General features: G+C 46.6%; 1 protein-coding gene across 8 annotated transcripts in view; it reads left to right on the plus strand.

Moving 5' to 3' along the window:
* The window catches only part of CEP128 (centrosomal protein 128), a 393,105-nt gene that overhangs the window by 7,832 nt on the left and 370,638 nt on the right, over positions 1 to 14,635 (plus strand). For 7 of the 8 annotated variants that reach the window (XM_025181171.3, XM_089778400.1, XM_089778397.1 and 4 more), the window contains 5 exons: positions 782 to 868; positions 10,328 to 10,454; positions 11,093 to 11,205; positions 12,453 to 12,544; positions 13,670 to 13,742. In XM_025181171.3, the coding sequence (XP_025036956.3) occupies positions 782 to 868; positions 10,328 to 10,454; positions 11,093 to 11,205; positions 12,453 to 12,544; positions 13,670 to 13,742 (492 nt within the window). The remainder of the gene's footprint in view (positions 1 to 781; positions 869 to 10,327; positions 10,455 to 11,092; positions 11,206 to 12,452; positions 12,545 to 13,669; positions 13,743 to 14,635) is intronic. The other variant, XM_089778396.1, reaches the window with a different exon arrangement.

The following is a 14,635-nucleotide window of genomic DNA, read 5'->3' on the forward strand; positions in this document are numbered from 1 at the left end:
CCCCCCAGTTTTGTTAAATTAGGAAGGGGGGTTAGGGAGGGGTAAGTGGAAGGATGTGAGGGAGGAATGAGGCACAGGTCCCCAGTGGGGCAGATCAGGGAGGCTTTTGTGCGCCTCAGGGTGGAAGCTCTCCCGCAGGGCCTCCTGGATATTGACAGCCCCTCAATGGACCTCTCAGATGGCAGCCTGCAGAAAGTGCAGCCAGGCTCACAGCAGCGCATCCAAGAGACGCACCAGGGTGCCCAGGGGTGGCTCCGGCTCCATATTGCCGAGCGTTGTCGTGTCCCCAGTGAGGGCAACCAGAGCACAGAGACACAAAATTCTTTGCTGTCCCTCATAGAGGTAGGCAAGCAAGCACGGAAAGCTGAGAACCGGTTGTCCGGGGGGTCCCTTTAAGCACAGGCCTCAGAGAGCCTCAGGCAGCAGCCACACAAAGTAACTCCTGACCTGATGCCCTTCCGGACCTGGTTCCAGCCGGCCTTAAATGCGATTCAGCATTCACTCAGTGTGGATGCGCTATTTTGAAATGCATTTTGTGTCTAGACGTGTTATTTCAAAATAACTTATTTTGAATTAACTATTTTGAAATAATGCTGAAGTGTAGACATACCCTTAGACTTCTGTGGTTGCTCAGCCATATTAAAAATCAGATCATTTATGCAGATGTCTAATGTGAGGCAAATACTTTGTTAGCTTTACTATTAAAAATTAATATGCTTTTTGTTCTTTAGAGAGAAGATTTTAAATTTAATATACTTTTCTTCTTAATTTCATTCTTAAGGATACCAACCGAAACCTGAGACATGTTGACCAGATGTTAGGACAGTACAGAGAGTACAACAATGAACAAACTGAAGCTATAGCAACTGTGAGCAACTTTCTATGTAACCTTAAGCCTCTTTCTTCTGTATTATAATATAATCAGTTGACAATTGGTGGCTGGCAGTGGGCAAGCTAGAGAGAGAGGTATAAATCAATCTTTAATAGTCTTCTGTACTACTGCCTTTTGAACATGATAGTTTCTGAATGGGATTAGAGCACATTTTTAGTTGGCCTAGTCTTCCTTGTGGTCACTTTAGTACAGGGGTGGCCAACATTGTGGCTCCTGACGCAACTGGGATGGAACCCAGAACTTCTTGGGTCAGTTGCTCTCATGGCTGGGCCGCCGTGTGCTGCATGCGTGCTGACAGCCCGCACCATTTCGCTCACGGCCCCCTGCGCACTACGTCATATCCTGCACGTGCAGGCCGGGTCGTGCACAGCCTGCACGTGCTAGCAGCCAGCTGCTGCGCACAGGCAGTGGCAGCGGCTATGGATGCAATGGCAGTGCCAGCATCGGCTCCGGGACCTGGGTATAAGATTAGTGGGCGAGGTGGTTTGGGTTAGAGCGGGGAGGAGAGGTGTCTGGCTCTGGGGAAGAGGAGGGAGATTGAGGGTGTGTGTGCACAGCATGCTGGCTGCTCAGCGCATGCATCCCATTGCCTGGAGGGATATGTGCGGCTGTGGCCCAGGACCCTAATTCTGGGACCTGAGAATTAGGTTAGAACTGGGTGGAAGCGGATTGGTATACGGGGGAGGCAATGCCTGGCTCGGGGGGAGGGGAGTATTGGGTTAGGTGTGTGTGTGTGTGCCTGGCTCTGGGGAAGGGGAGGGGGATTGGGTTGGGAGGAGGTAGGTGTGTGTGTGCGCGCGCGCGTGTGTGTGTGCGCGCGCGCGTGTGTGTGTGCGCGTGCATATGCCTGGTTCTGGGGAAGAGAGGGGGATTGGATTAGAGCAAGGGGAATGCCTAGGGGAGGGGAAGAGCAGCCAGTGTGCTTCCTGAGACCTGGGATCCCCCGGTACCAGCCCCAGTTGTCTCTGCCCTTTTTCCTGCCCAACTCCCCCCCCCCCCCACGAGCACCCTGTCCCCACCAGCATACTTGGGGCCACATTAGTGAGGCTTAGGGGGTTTTGGAGTAGTGTTGTGGTATGGGTGTGGTGGGGTGTGGTTTTTTTTTTTTTTTTTTGCATCTCACTTGTGTAGCCCTGACTGACTTTTCTGTGGGTCAGTGACCCCTGACTCAAAACAAGTTCCCCACTCCTCTTGTAAATAAAGACAAGGCTGAAACATTTTGCGTTTGACATAATATTTTATTTAACAATAAAGCCTGGCCAACAAGCCCTCAATTGGGGCCAAGCCCCCATCTGGCTGCAGCATCATAACAGTCCTGTACCCCCCCCAGAACCCAAACCTAAGCCTATCATACACTTTGACCCCCTGTCCTGAGCCTCTCACATCCCCAAACTTCTGCACTCTCACGTCCCAAGTCTTCTGCCACGACAGTCCTGCACCATCCACACACTGCAGATCTGTGTCCTGAGCCCATCATACTCCCAGACTCCCTGCCCTGAGCCCCTCATGCACCCCAGCCCAAACTCTTGCACCCTCACAGACACAAGCCTGCAGCTCGCTCAGCACCCCAACCCTCCACCAGACCTCAACTCTCTCCAGGCTGGAGCCCCCTCCCTGAGCCAGCATCTTCTTTTCTGCTTCCTTCTGCACCCAAATTCCCTCCAAGACCTTGTACCTCTCGCACCTTCCCAGTATCCCTCTGATACTTCCCAGTATGTTTTTTGTGAGCCACAGTTGCAGTGGAGACAGCCTGAAGAGCCGGGGCAAAGTTGTTGACCCCCTTCTCCCCCCCCCCCCAAAAAAAAAGAGGACAGGACAGCGAAGACCCTGGGAGAAGTTGTAAACAAAACAAAAAAGGTGTGCCCTGGGACAGATGTACCAGCATTTATATTCTCCCAACGCGGTGGGTTTTTTTTTTTTCCTCAACAACTTTGCCTTGACTCTTCATGCTGTCTCCACTGCTGTTGTGGCTCTTCATCTGGATCAGGTTGGCCACTCCTACTTTAGTAAATGATTGAAGGATGAAATTCACCACAGTTCAGAGGCCCCATACAATGCCCTATATATCACTTTAGCCTCAGACCATGGAATGGTGCTTAAATATGGTACATGGGGCATTTTGGAAGCCTTTTCTGCAGAGTGAACTTAATAAAAAATGAATGAGTTGATATTTAATTGTAGAGTAAAACAAGAGATGGATAGTGTTAAGGATGAACAAATTGGTACTTTGGGAGCTATAAACGTTGGGGTGTTGAAGTCAAATTTATTTAAACTGAATTCTGTGATATGAAAAGAAATGTGGAAAATGTACTCTTTTGCTTGAAAATTGAATTAATTTGAGTATTCTGGTGTTTATTCATCAAGATCAGTAACTTAAGTTGTGTACATTCAAGCAAAGTACAGGCAGTCCCCGGGTTACGTACAAGATAGGGACTGTAGGTTTGTTCTTAAGTTGAATCTGTATGTAAGTCGGAACTGGCGTCCAGATTCAGACACTGCTGAAACTGACCGCCAGTTCTGACTTACATACAGAATCAACTTAAGAACCCCAGGCGTCCCCAAGTCAGCTGCTGCTGAAACTGATCAGCAGCTGATTCCAGGAAGCCCGGGGCAGAGCAACTCTGCCTGGGGCTTCCTGTAGTCAGTGCTGGTCAGTTTCAGCAGAAGCTGACTTGAGGACGCCTGGGGCAGAGCAGCTGGGGTGCTGCTGGGTTGCTCCAGTAGCGCCGCTCCTCAGCACTACTGGAGCAACCCAGCAGCACCCCATCTGCTCTGCCCCAGGTGTCCTGATTCAGCTGCTGCTGAAACTGACCAGCAGCGGCTGAATCAGGACACCTGGGGCAGAGCAGATGGGGTGCTGCCGGGTTGGTCCAGTAGTGCCCAGAGCTGCTCTGCCCCAGAGTCCAAAACAAAAGCCTGGTCTGCTGCGGGCGGGGGAGCACACTAGCTGCGCTCCCCCCTCCCCCAGCAGACCAGGGACACGGGGAGCAGAGCCGCAGCGGCAGCGGGGTGCCGCGCCTCTGAAGCTTTGCTCTGGCAAAGCCTCAGAGGCGAGGGACCCCGCCGCGGCTGCGGCTTCAGTCCGGGAGCCTGTGGTCTGCTGGGGACGGTCCCCAGCAGACCACAGGCTCCCGGACTGAAGCCGCAGCCGCGGGGGGGTCCCGCGCCTCTGAGGCTTTGCCAGAGCAAAGCCTCAGAGGCGCGGGGAACCGCCGCTGCTGCCGCTTCAATCTGGGTGCCTGTGGTCTGCTGGGGACCGTCCCCAGCAGACCACAGGCTCCCGGACTGAAGCGGCAGCAGCGGCGGTTCCCCGCGCCTCTGAGGCTTTGCTCTGGCAAAGCCTCAGAAGCGCGGGAACCCGCCCGGTGCCCCTGGTCTGCTGGAGACGGTCTCCAGCAGACCAGGGGCACTGGAGCAGCTTACGAACGGGGCTTTCTCGCCCCGACTTCTGGGGTGAGAGAGCCCCGTTCGTAAGTGCGGATCCGACATAAGTCGGATCCGCGTAAGTCGGGGACTGCCTGTATGCCCTTCAGTGCTCAGTTGTGCTATATCAAATATAACTGCACTTTACAAATAATTAAAATATTTGAAGAAATTCAACTTAAATCTTTAAATTATGTAGAATTTCCATGCTTCTCCATTGTAATGTAGAACTAAGCACAGTTGTTTTTTTCTGAAAAGGAAACAGTAAAATATTTTTTATCTTAGTTATTGGAATATAACTGTATCTCACTTGGGAAGTGTAGATGTCTTCAATTCTAATACTCTGCTTTAGAAGATAAACAAGTACTTGTGCCTTTGTAGATGTATAATATTTTAATTGCTGATTTTTACTTTTAGCATTTCTCATGGACACAGGAGACCTAAGCATAAGGTCACAATTGGGTTTTATTAGTTTTTACTGTTTTACTAATGGAATTTTCAGGTTTTTTAAAGGCATACAAACTTTTCCAGAGTACAGAAAACATGACTGGCATATTTGCTCTCAGTATACTTCGTAGGGCTCTTTTAAGGGAAACAGAAATTGAACTGGGTTTTGGCAGAGCATAGCAGTGTCAGAATTTCTTTTTGATCTAGGACCTTCTTTTTTTAGCATTTTGATGACTCGTATATCTTTCTGACTTCATTTCTTTCCATGTTGAGCAATAAAGTTTTGACACACCTTCTGTTAGAGACTCAGAATATTAAAGTATAGTTTTTACCCTCTATAAATAAAAACTTCATCTTCCAAACAGCTCCTGTTCAATTCCGTAAACATGAAGTCATCTTCTATCATCTTCATCTCATACTTTGTGTACCAATGGTCTCACTTGCTTATTTTACATGCTCCTGACTTAATATTAATATTTTTCATTCCTGGTTGCCTGAACTCTTGATACAATCTGCCCTTCTTCTCCTGGTTCCAGGACTGCTAGAACAGTGAAGAAACCAAGGGTAGAACTGGAATCTGTAGTCAGAGTCAACAGTCAAAATTAGAAATCAGGAGCTGGATACAAGACATGGGGGAAGAAAGAGAAGGAGGTGTTGATACAGAGGCCATAGTCAGGAGCCAGAGTGAAGGGTTAAACTGAAGGTCAGGAACTGGAACAAGCAGGGTAGCCAGCAATGAAGGTTCAAGGTAAGGGGCAGGACAAAAACAAGGCATGGTGGAAGCAGGATTAGTATAAGCTAGGTAATTCAGGAGCAGGCCATAGTAAAAGGGATGAGTGTTGAGAAACCAGTGAGCTGCAGTTGCCTGCTTTTTAAGCTAGCTTGCAGGCCTCTGCAGCCAGTCAGGTTGGATGGCTAATCAAGCAGTCTGCTACAGGCCATGTGTACTGATGAGGTAACCAGGAAACTAGTTCTGCTTCAGGCCCCGATTCTTGACAGGAAGAAGATTACAGTATCCTGCTTTGCATAAAAATACTGTACTGGCATCCTATTTTGCCTGTCTTCTGTTGCTTAGGGAAAGTTTGTTGATCAACAAAATTAGCTCTGCTATAATACAGGTATGTCTTGATTGTGAGGGTCTCTTGCAATGAATTAATTTTAATCCTGATTTACATTTTACTTCAAAAGCAGTGTTTGTTCCTCTCCTTCATTCCTATCCTTATGTATAAAATGTTTGGGTGGATGAATAAAGGGGGATATTGTTTTTCTTCCCTATGCAGTATTCAGATTTTGGCTACTCTTAAATATAAGGTAGTATGCGTGATAACACAATGATTCAGTGTGGCACATGCTATTTTTATAATTTGTTTTTGAAGTGTTCTGCAATATCCACCAAATGTAATTTCATTATGTTAACCTATGTACAGCTTACTGGATTTGTTTTGTCTTTTATAAGCTCAGTCCATAGTGCTTCCTGCACACATGACTGTATTTCCATGCCCAGGAACTATTGAAACAGGACTATTTGCAGTGTATTTGGAAAGAACTTTACATGCTTGTTAGTGACTGAGGAGTTGTGGCAAAAGGAAGCCACAGTGCACTACCTAGATGATTGTCCACTATATATTTTAGAGAATTTATCTGTCTGTCTGTTCAAAATCTCCTCCTAAACAGTAAGAGCTAGGGCCACTAAATATGGTATACAGCCTCCTCTTTTCATAACTTAAAGCAAGGTAAAGGTTTGGTTGTCATGAAAATGGCATTGCTTCTCCTAAAACCATACAGAAAAGTAATAGAATCACCAAGCAGGAGAAGGGGGCTGGCTGGGTGCCCCCATCCTTGACTGCCCCAGCCTTGAGCCTCCCACTCCCCAGGCGCCCTTTCGGAAGGGTGCGGAGGATGGAGCTCTCCCCCAATACTCCCAGTTCATATAGGAACATTGCTGGCCTTGCTCATCACAGAGCGAGGGAAAAGTGCACAGTTTGCTGCATTTCTCACTTTAGCTCGGGATTGCAGGGGGCAGACAAACCTGGACATGCCCCATGTGGGGGACATGCACCCCTCCCCCGGATGTGCCCACTGCATTTGTGGCAGCCATGTAGGCACTTTTCACCAGGCCCAAGCTGCTCTGGTGAGGGAAGATTGGGATACTCCTCTCTTCCTTGGGATGAGGGATGTTAAATTTAGATTAATTAACTAATTGAATAGTCGATGGGATTTCCATTGGCTATTTGATTAGTGTATAAGGGTGCCTCCGCCTTTGAACTGTTAGTCAAGATGTTAGTCTTGCCGGGCTGTTAGTCAAGATGTTCAAGGATGCAGTCCTATGCTGTAGTTAACCCTTTGACCACCAGAAGCTGGGACTGGATGGGGTGATCATCAACCAACATATTTCAATATGAATAGAGTTGCATACCATACAAGAAGTAATTCAGCAAACTGAATTTATCCAGAAAACTGGCACATACAGAAAAACAATGCCAATGGGATTAAATACAGATTGGGCCTCCCCTGGACTGGCACTTTTGTGAATTCAGGGGATTTGCTGGACCAGGGGAGGTCCCTCCCCACCTGGCCCATTCTAAAATGCTGTTCCCCCGCCCCTGCAGTAAGGCTCCAGCTTGCTCCTCTGTTGCCTGGCCAGCTGTGGCTTCCTGGGCCAGAGCTCACTAGCTCCCACTGGCCCTGCTGTTGCTGCCAGGGCCAGAGCTCCCTGGCTGCCACCTGGGTGGGGCTGCGCAGCTGGGGCTGGAGTTCCACTGCCAGGGCTGTGCTAGCTGCTGGGGCCAGATCTCCCTGGTGCAGCACCGCCCCCAGGGCTCCTGGCTGAGTTGCCAGGGCCCCTCTGCCATGCTTCTGCCCGTGGCCAGACCTCCCTATACCTGGAGTCTGTGGTCTAGGTTGATCTGTGGACCAGAGATTCTTGGTTAAGGGGAGGTACAATCTGTAGTGTGATACACCCAGGTTCCGTGCTCCGGCTCTGGTTCCACAGTCAAAGATCTCAAGTCAAAGTAAGACATGAAGCTGTATACCAAATTTGGTACTAGTTCATACCATTTAGGAGTACAGTAGACTTCCGATAATCCGGCACCTTTGGGACCTAGGTGGTGCCAGATTATCGGATATGCCAGAGTATCGGTAGGTATTCCGGCAGGAGACTGACTGGTCTGCTGGGACCTGCACTGCGTCCAGGAGGTGGGAGAACGGTGCGGCGAGGCGCGAACCCTCTGCCATTTTGCAGGAAGGTGGGGGAAGCCCCGTGCCGCTGCTGAGAGTTTCCGGGAGGGGAGCAGGCTCCCCACCCCCCAGACTGCAGTAGTTATTGCCGAGCAGAGGGGTGAGGGGCGGCGCTGCGGGACCAACCCGGCAGCACCCCAGCTGCTCTGCTCTGCCACTTGTCCGCGACTCGTCAGTTTTAGCAGCGGCAGACTTGGGGAAGCGGCAGAGTAGAGCAGTTGGGGTGCTGCCGGGTTGGTCCCACAGCACCACCCCTCACCCCCCTGCTCAACGCCTGGCACCACCCTAGCTGCTTTGCTCCGCCCCAATCTGCTTCCTCACTGCTGAAACTGACGAGCGGCGGACAAGTGGCAGAGCAGCTGGGGTGCTGCTAGGTTGGTCCCGCAGCGCCGCCCCTCATCCCCCTGCTCGGCGATAACTATTGCAGCCTGGGGGGGTGGGGAGCCCGCTCCCTCCTGGAAACTCTTGGCAGTGGCCTGGGGCTTCCCCCGCCTTACTGCAAAATGGTGGAGGGTTTGCCCCTCCCTGCGCCGTTCCCCACCAGCAGCTCCAATCGTCCGGCTGGCCAGAGCACTTCCAGGTTCCATTTGGTGCCAGACTATCAGGAGTGCCAGACCACTGGACGCCAGACAATTGGAGTTTTACTGTAGTTTGTTTATGAATCCCTGTACAAATCTGAGCGGGGGAGCTTCAGACCTTTTGCTTCCCCTCCCCCCCCCAAAAAACCCCTAAACCCTTATCTTGGTTTAAGTCAGGGGTGGGCAAAAGGGACTCTGTGGGTCGAATCCGACCCGCCAAGTGAGTTGATTCAGCCCATGGAGGCCCTGCTGCTCTCCTCGCCCCGAGGCCAATCAGAGCTTAGAGGCAGGGGGAGCACATGAAGTCACCTCCTGCCCTGTAAAGGGTTCAGCACTAGGTCACCTGCCAGCTGCTGCTCAGTTGGCAGTTAACTCCTAAGTGCGGTACTCCCTTGCAGGGAGCAAGAGACTTTAATTGCTCCCCCTCCCCAGGCCCTGATTGACCTGTAGTCAGCAGTGGGAGCACGTGAAGTCTCCCACCGCCAGGGGCACAGGTACCTAGAGGGAATAGCCAGCTGTTCAGAAAAGCTGGCAGTTCTCTCGGGGGGAGGAACAAAGACTTTGCCTGCTCCCCCATCCCCAGGCCAATCAGGGTCTGTGGGTGGGGAAGCATGGAAGTGTCCTGGCCCCGCCCCTTCTGCTTGAGGCCTTGCACCTTCCAGGGTGGCCCAGGGATACTTTAACAATTTCTGAAGTGGCCCCTGGTCAAAAATTATTTCCCACCCTGGTGTAAGTTGTGATAAAAGGAAGCTGCATACCAAATTTGGTGGTTCTAGTCCCTACCATTTAGGAGGAGTTCTTGAACAAACAGTTGGACAGACAGGCTCACTTGCTCACGTACCAATTATCAAATATATAGTAAATTTTTTTTTTTTTTAATCCAGTTACTTTTGCCTGTCATAATATCCCATGGCAATAGGTTCCATAGGTTTACTGTGGGTTGTTTAAGTACTTCCTTGTGTTTGCTGCCTATTAATTTCATTTGGTGACCTCTGGTTCTTGTGATTAAAGGGCATTTTGCAATGGGGTGACCAGAATTGCATGCAGTATTCAAGGTGTGGGAGTACTTTTGGATTTATATAGTAGTAATATGATATTTTCTGTCTTATTAGTTATCCATTTTTTAATGTTCTGTTAGTTTTTGACTTCTGCTGCATATTGAGCAGATGTTTTCAGACAACTTTTCATAATGACTCCAAGATCTGTCATGCATAGTAACAGCTAACTTAGACCCCATTGTTTTGTATGTGTAGTTGAGATTCATGTTTTCCATGGAGCTTTACTTTGATCTTATAACATCATATTCTATCTGCCGTTTTTGTTGCCTAGTCAGTCAGTTTTATGAGATGCCTTTGTAACTCTTCACAGTTTACTTTGGATTTAACTGTCTTGAGCCACTGTCATTTGATCAGTGTCTAAAAATACCTACTATGTTACAAGAGAATTTTAACAGAAATCTCTTTAATCTAGCATAACAGGTTCCAATGGCTGGAAAGTGAAGCTAGATAAATTCACCTTAAGTTAAGGTGAACATTTTTAATAGTGAGAATAATAAACCACTAGAACAGCTTACTTATTGGATAGTTGACTATTTGCTTACATCCCTAGTAGATATGTGTGTACACACACACACACACACTCTCTCTCTCTCTCTCTCTCTCTCTCTCTCTCTCTCTCTCTCTTTTCTTACATTGGTGTTTTCTTGCATGTCTGTATATACGCCTTTTAATGGTTTGTAATTTTACTGCAGTTAAAGGAGACCCTGGAACAATCCATAGGCCAATTAAGGAGTCAACGGTTGTCCAGAAATTCTGGGATGAGGAGTGCCTCTCTTTCAAGTTTGTACACAAGTGACTTGGATGTTGAAGCAGCCACAGGTACATGTTAAGAAGTTCTAGTATGTCTCTGCATTGTAACCTTGCTTTAAGGCTAGAGAGTGAATTTACATTAGAGTAGACCTATGTTTGTTTTTATTTAAACCATGACTTCAGAGAAAAGTTTGGGCCTATGCAGGGCTAGTAGTAAGTGCTATATGTCTCATTGGGAATTTGGGAGTCTTCCTTTAATATTAATCTCTTTTTTCCCCTGAGAGTGTTCTGAAATATTGGGCTTCAATATTGTGATATTTTTATGTATAGGAAAAGATGATATTGGCCCATTATTAAATTTTTATTTTCCTAGGCCTGGGCAGGTATAATTTTGGGCCAAATCTACATTTTTTGGAAGACAAATATTTCTTTAGGAGGCTGATTTTTAAAGAAACAAAACTGATTGAAATGTTGGACTAAATCCCATCTGAGCAGATATGTTGATGAGCAGATAGATGTTTGGAGGGGACAGTCGAGTGATGAAATGCAAAGCATGCAAGAAATGTATTGGTTGTAAAATTTATCACATTGTTTCTTTGACTGGTCATATTCCTATATGTATGCCTGAGAGTATATTTAAAATTTTTCCTTTTCTGCAGTTTTGTTTTTCTATGTATTTTTTTTTTTTTTTACCTTATCTCATAAAGGGAGTCGCCATTTTCAGCCTACATCTCCTCTCAGGGATTATGGAAACTCACAGAACACTAGACGTCGCAGATCTAGATCTGCTAATGTCCGGTTTGTCAATGGGGCCGATGAGGTGATGCTCACATTTTAACTTTCCACACCTTAAATTCTGATATTCTCTGCCATGTTCACATTGTCAGCATTCACGTTCCCTATGTGTACCTTGCCATATCTTTCCATATTTCTTAGGATGTGACTGAAATGTAGTGATAATTCTACAGTCTTTTAAATTCATATACATCCAAACTTGTTTATAAATAGTGTTTTTTCAGTAGATTTACTTCCTCTCCCCCAGAGCTTAGCTGTTTCCTACTCCACTATGCTGCTCTCCACTGTAACTGTGGAGAGTAGAGAATTAAAGTAAAATTTAAAAGTGACTCAGATTTTAATTTCTCCACTTGCCCAGAAATGCTGATTGAGTTGGAGCAAGGAAACCTGGAGTGGATTGTGAAAGTAACAGACAGTTGAAATCAACATCCTCTAAAGCACTATTGCATCCTTGTTACCTCATTTTTACTTGCACAGCTGAGAGGTGTCATGTTATTTTAAATACATGTTGTGATATGGTTGCTAGGAGAGAAGCTTTAGTGTTAACTAGCTCTCCTGCCTAATCTAGCTATGCACTATGAGTAAATTTTAAATTACATATGAAATTATATTGTTGTAGTATTTAGAACCAGAAGCAGACCATAGGATCCCCAAGTCTGCAATTGTTTGTCAGCTTTAACTTATTTAAACTGTTTCATTTAAATCTCTTTCTGTCTCTATTTTCCTATGGGACAACAGAGTGACATCCATATGTCACTCACGTCGCCCCGTCCCCAGCTCCAAGCCATGATCTCCACCCCCCCCCCCCGCTCCTGGGGCAATTAGATGCCCCAGACCCTGCTGGCCCAGTGTAGACATCAGCCTTAGCCATGGCCGGGCTTCCCTCCCCAGTAGCAGGCCTGGGGCTGTCTGCTGGCCAATAAATCAAGCCCAGGACTCAGCCTTCTCTGGCCACTGGGGGGCAGGGAGGGTTAGGGTTAGGCCTTGGGGGTAGGAGAACCAGGGCTGGTGCAGCCTGGATCAGGGTGGGCATGGCCAGGGGAGGAGGGGGAAGAGCCAGGGCTGGTGCGGCCTTAGCCCAGCCTACCCTGGTGGCCAGGGGGAGAGATGGGGTTGCCTACTGGGGGCAGGAAGTGTTGGCGAGCATAGTGAGCAGGGGACCCAGCCCGCTAGTGTTTGTTTAAAAAGTTATGAAATGTTTTTCCTTTAGAAATAACTCTGAAGAAGGATATTTGATACTTTTCAGCTTAATTTGTGTGCTTTCATTTGCAGTTGCATTCTGTACACCAGTCCCTTCGAGACCTTAGTAGTGAACAGGTTCGTCTAGGAGATGATATCAGCAGGGAGCTTTCAAGAAGAAACCGGTATAAGTAGTGTCTATTTCCATATGGGGCAGAAAAGATGAGCTGTTGAAGAATAAATTAGCAACTGTAGTTTTTATGAGATTTTTATAAATATAGAAATTAACTTTTAGTTCAATCATGTTTAATAATAAAATAAAATATAAAAAACAATCACAGAAGTAGAAAATGAACAATATGTAAGCATCCCAGGATAATTTTAAAAGGAAGAGTATTTTACAACTTCCTTACAAAATGTAGAGGAAGGAAAACCTGCATGATAAATTATGTAAATCACATGATCTTCATATTCAGTTCTATAATAAATATGATCCTTGTCAAAGGTAGTGTCTTCCATTGTCTACTGAAATGGGCTAGGAGTTAGGAATTATTTGTTCTATTCACAACTCTTCCACCTGTAAATTGTAATTAGGATCTGATCGGTAGCTCCCTGAAGTCAATGGAAAGATGACCATTGACTTCCACGAGCTTTGACTGAAGCAATTAAGGTTTTTTGTAGCATCAAAAATGTAGGTGGACCTTACATTTTCTGTGCTTCAGCTTATTGTTCTGCAAAATGGGCATAATCTGCAAAAGGGATAGCAAGGATTAATTTAATATTTGCAAAGTTCTGTCCAATCTGCAAATGAATGACAAAGCAAATATTTTCACTATCTTATTGCAAATACATGGGCAGCTAAAACTCTGGAATATGACTTTCTCACTACATAGAATAACTACTATGTAATGGCTGTATCCTCATTAAACTCTGAATACTAAAGCAAAATTATGACTGAAAATAAATAACTTGAAATGATTTACATTCAGGATTCTGCTGTTTATTTTTACATGTATAAATATAAAATGTATGACTGAGAGGGGTGGCATTTTTTTCAAATTAGTTCCCCATTATCTGCTCCCAGTGTGTGGATACATTTTAGTATAAGGTTTTGCCATTTGAGTATAACCTCTGCTTCATCTGGAAGTTTTCAGACAGAAAAGATCTGTTTTTAAAACTGCCCTAACATTCAGTCATGGCTTAAAATCTAAAATAAATAATTGCTTCTGAAAGTGCATATAGTTGCTGCTCAGTTTGTTAACCAAGACTAATAAAATTTAAAATTAATCTATATCTCTCTTTCTTCTAAGGACTGATGCAGAAACCAAAAAGATCTTGGCAGACTTGTCTGCAAAGCTCACGGAACCCCAAAGACAGGAAACTGTGAGTGTTTTGAACTATCTTTTCAGGATAGCTAACTGGGTTGGGAAGGAAGGAGAACTAGTGTATTATGTAGATACAAAACTGGAACTCTTTGGTCCAGCAACATCCGTGGTCCAGCAGGTAGGGTGGTCTGATAGCAAGGCCGGGTGCATGGCAGGGGGGGTCTCGCAGTGCAGTGGGGAGCTCTGGCCCCGGCCCCAGCAGCAGTTGTGGTTCTTCGAGAGATGTCCTTGGGGGTACTCTAAAGCAGATGTAGGTGTGTCCCAGTGCCACAGAGCGGATTCTTCATAGCAGTGCATTGGGGTTGTGCATGCGCGGCGCACAGCTGTTTCTGACACCATCATGCACGCGTGTGCGGCCATCTTCCCTTCAGTTCCTTCATATCGTCTCCGGCTCAAGACAGACCTCTGCAGTGCTCTTCAGTTCTCATTAGTTCTTGCACATAGATAGATTAGTTAACTCCAACTTCTTCTCCCTAGTTGTTTGTCAGGTTCTTGGAGGGCGAGGGGGAAGGGAAATAAAAAAGCCATTTGCCTCAGTTGACTTCTCCTGCTGCTTTAAGATCACCCGGAGTGATGGGCTCACTGGGGATTAAACACTGGACAAACTTTAGGCACTTTGCGCCGGTCCTCTTCACTCTAAGGATATGTCTACACAGCAAAGTTATTTCGAAGTAACAACCCTTATTTCTAAATGCATTTTGTGTGTAGATGTGTTATTTTGAATTAACTATTTCGAAATAATACTGTAGTACAGACATACCGTAGGCGAATAGCAAAGGCTGTACTACAGACAGCTTACTTGCCTGATCTGAAGTCCCTACCTCCATAGCACAAAATGCTTTGTTGTCACCTGCTGTGGAGTATCCCCAGGGGCGTGTCTCTCTCTCTCTT

This window comes from Pelodiscus sinensis, chromosome 5 (genome assembly GCF_052426305.1).
Source record: "Pelodiscus sinensis isolate ZL-2025 chromosome 5, ASM5242630v1, whole genome shotgun sequence".
Classification (NCBI taxonomy): domain Eukaryota; kingdom Metazoa; phylum Chordata; order Testudines; family Trionychidae; genus Pelodiscus; species Pelodiscus sinensis.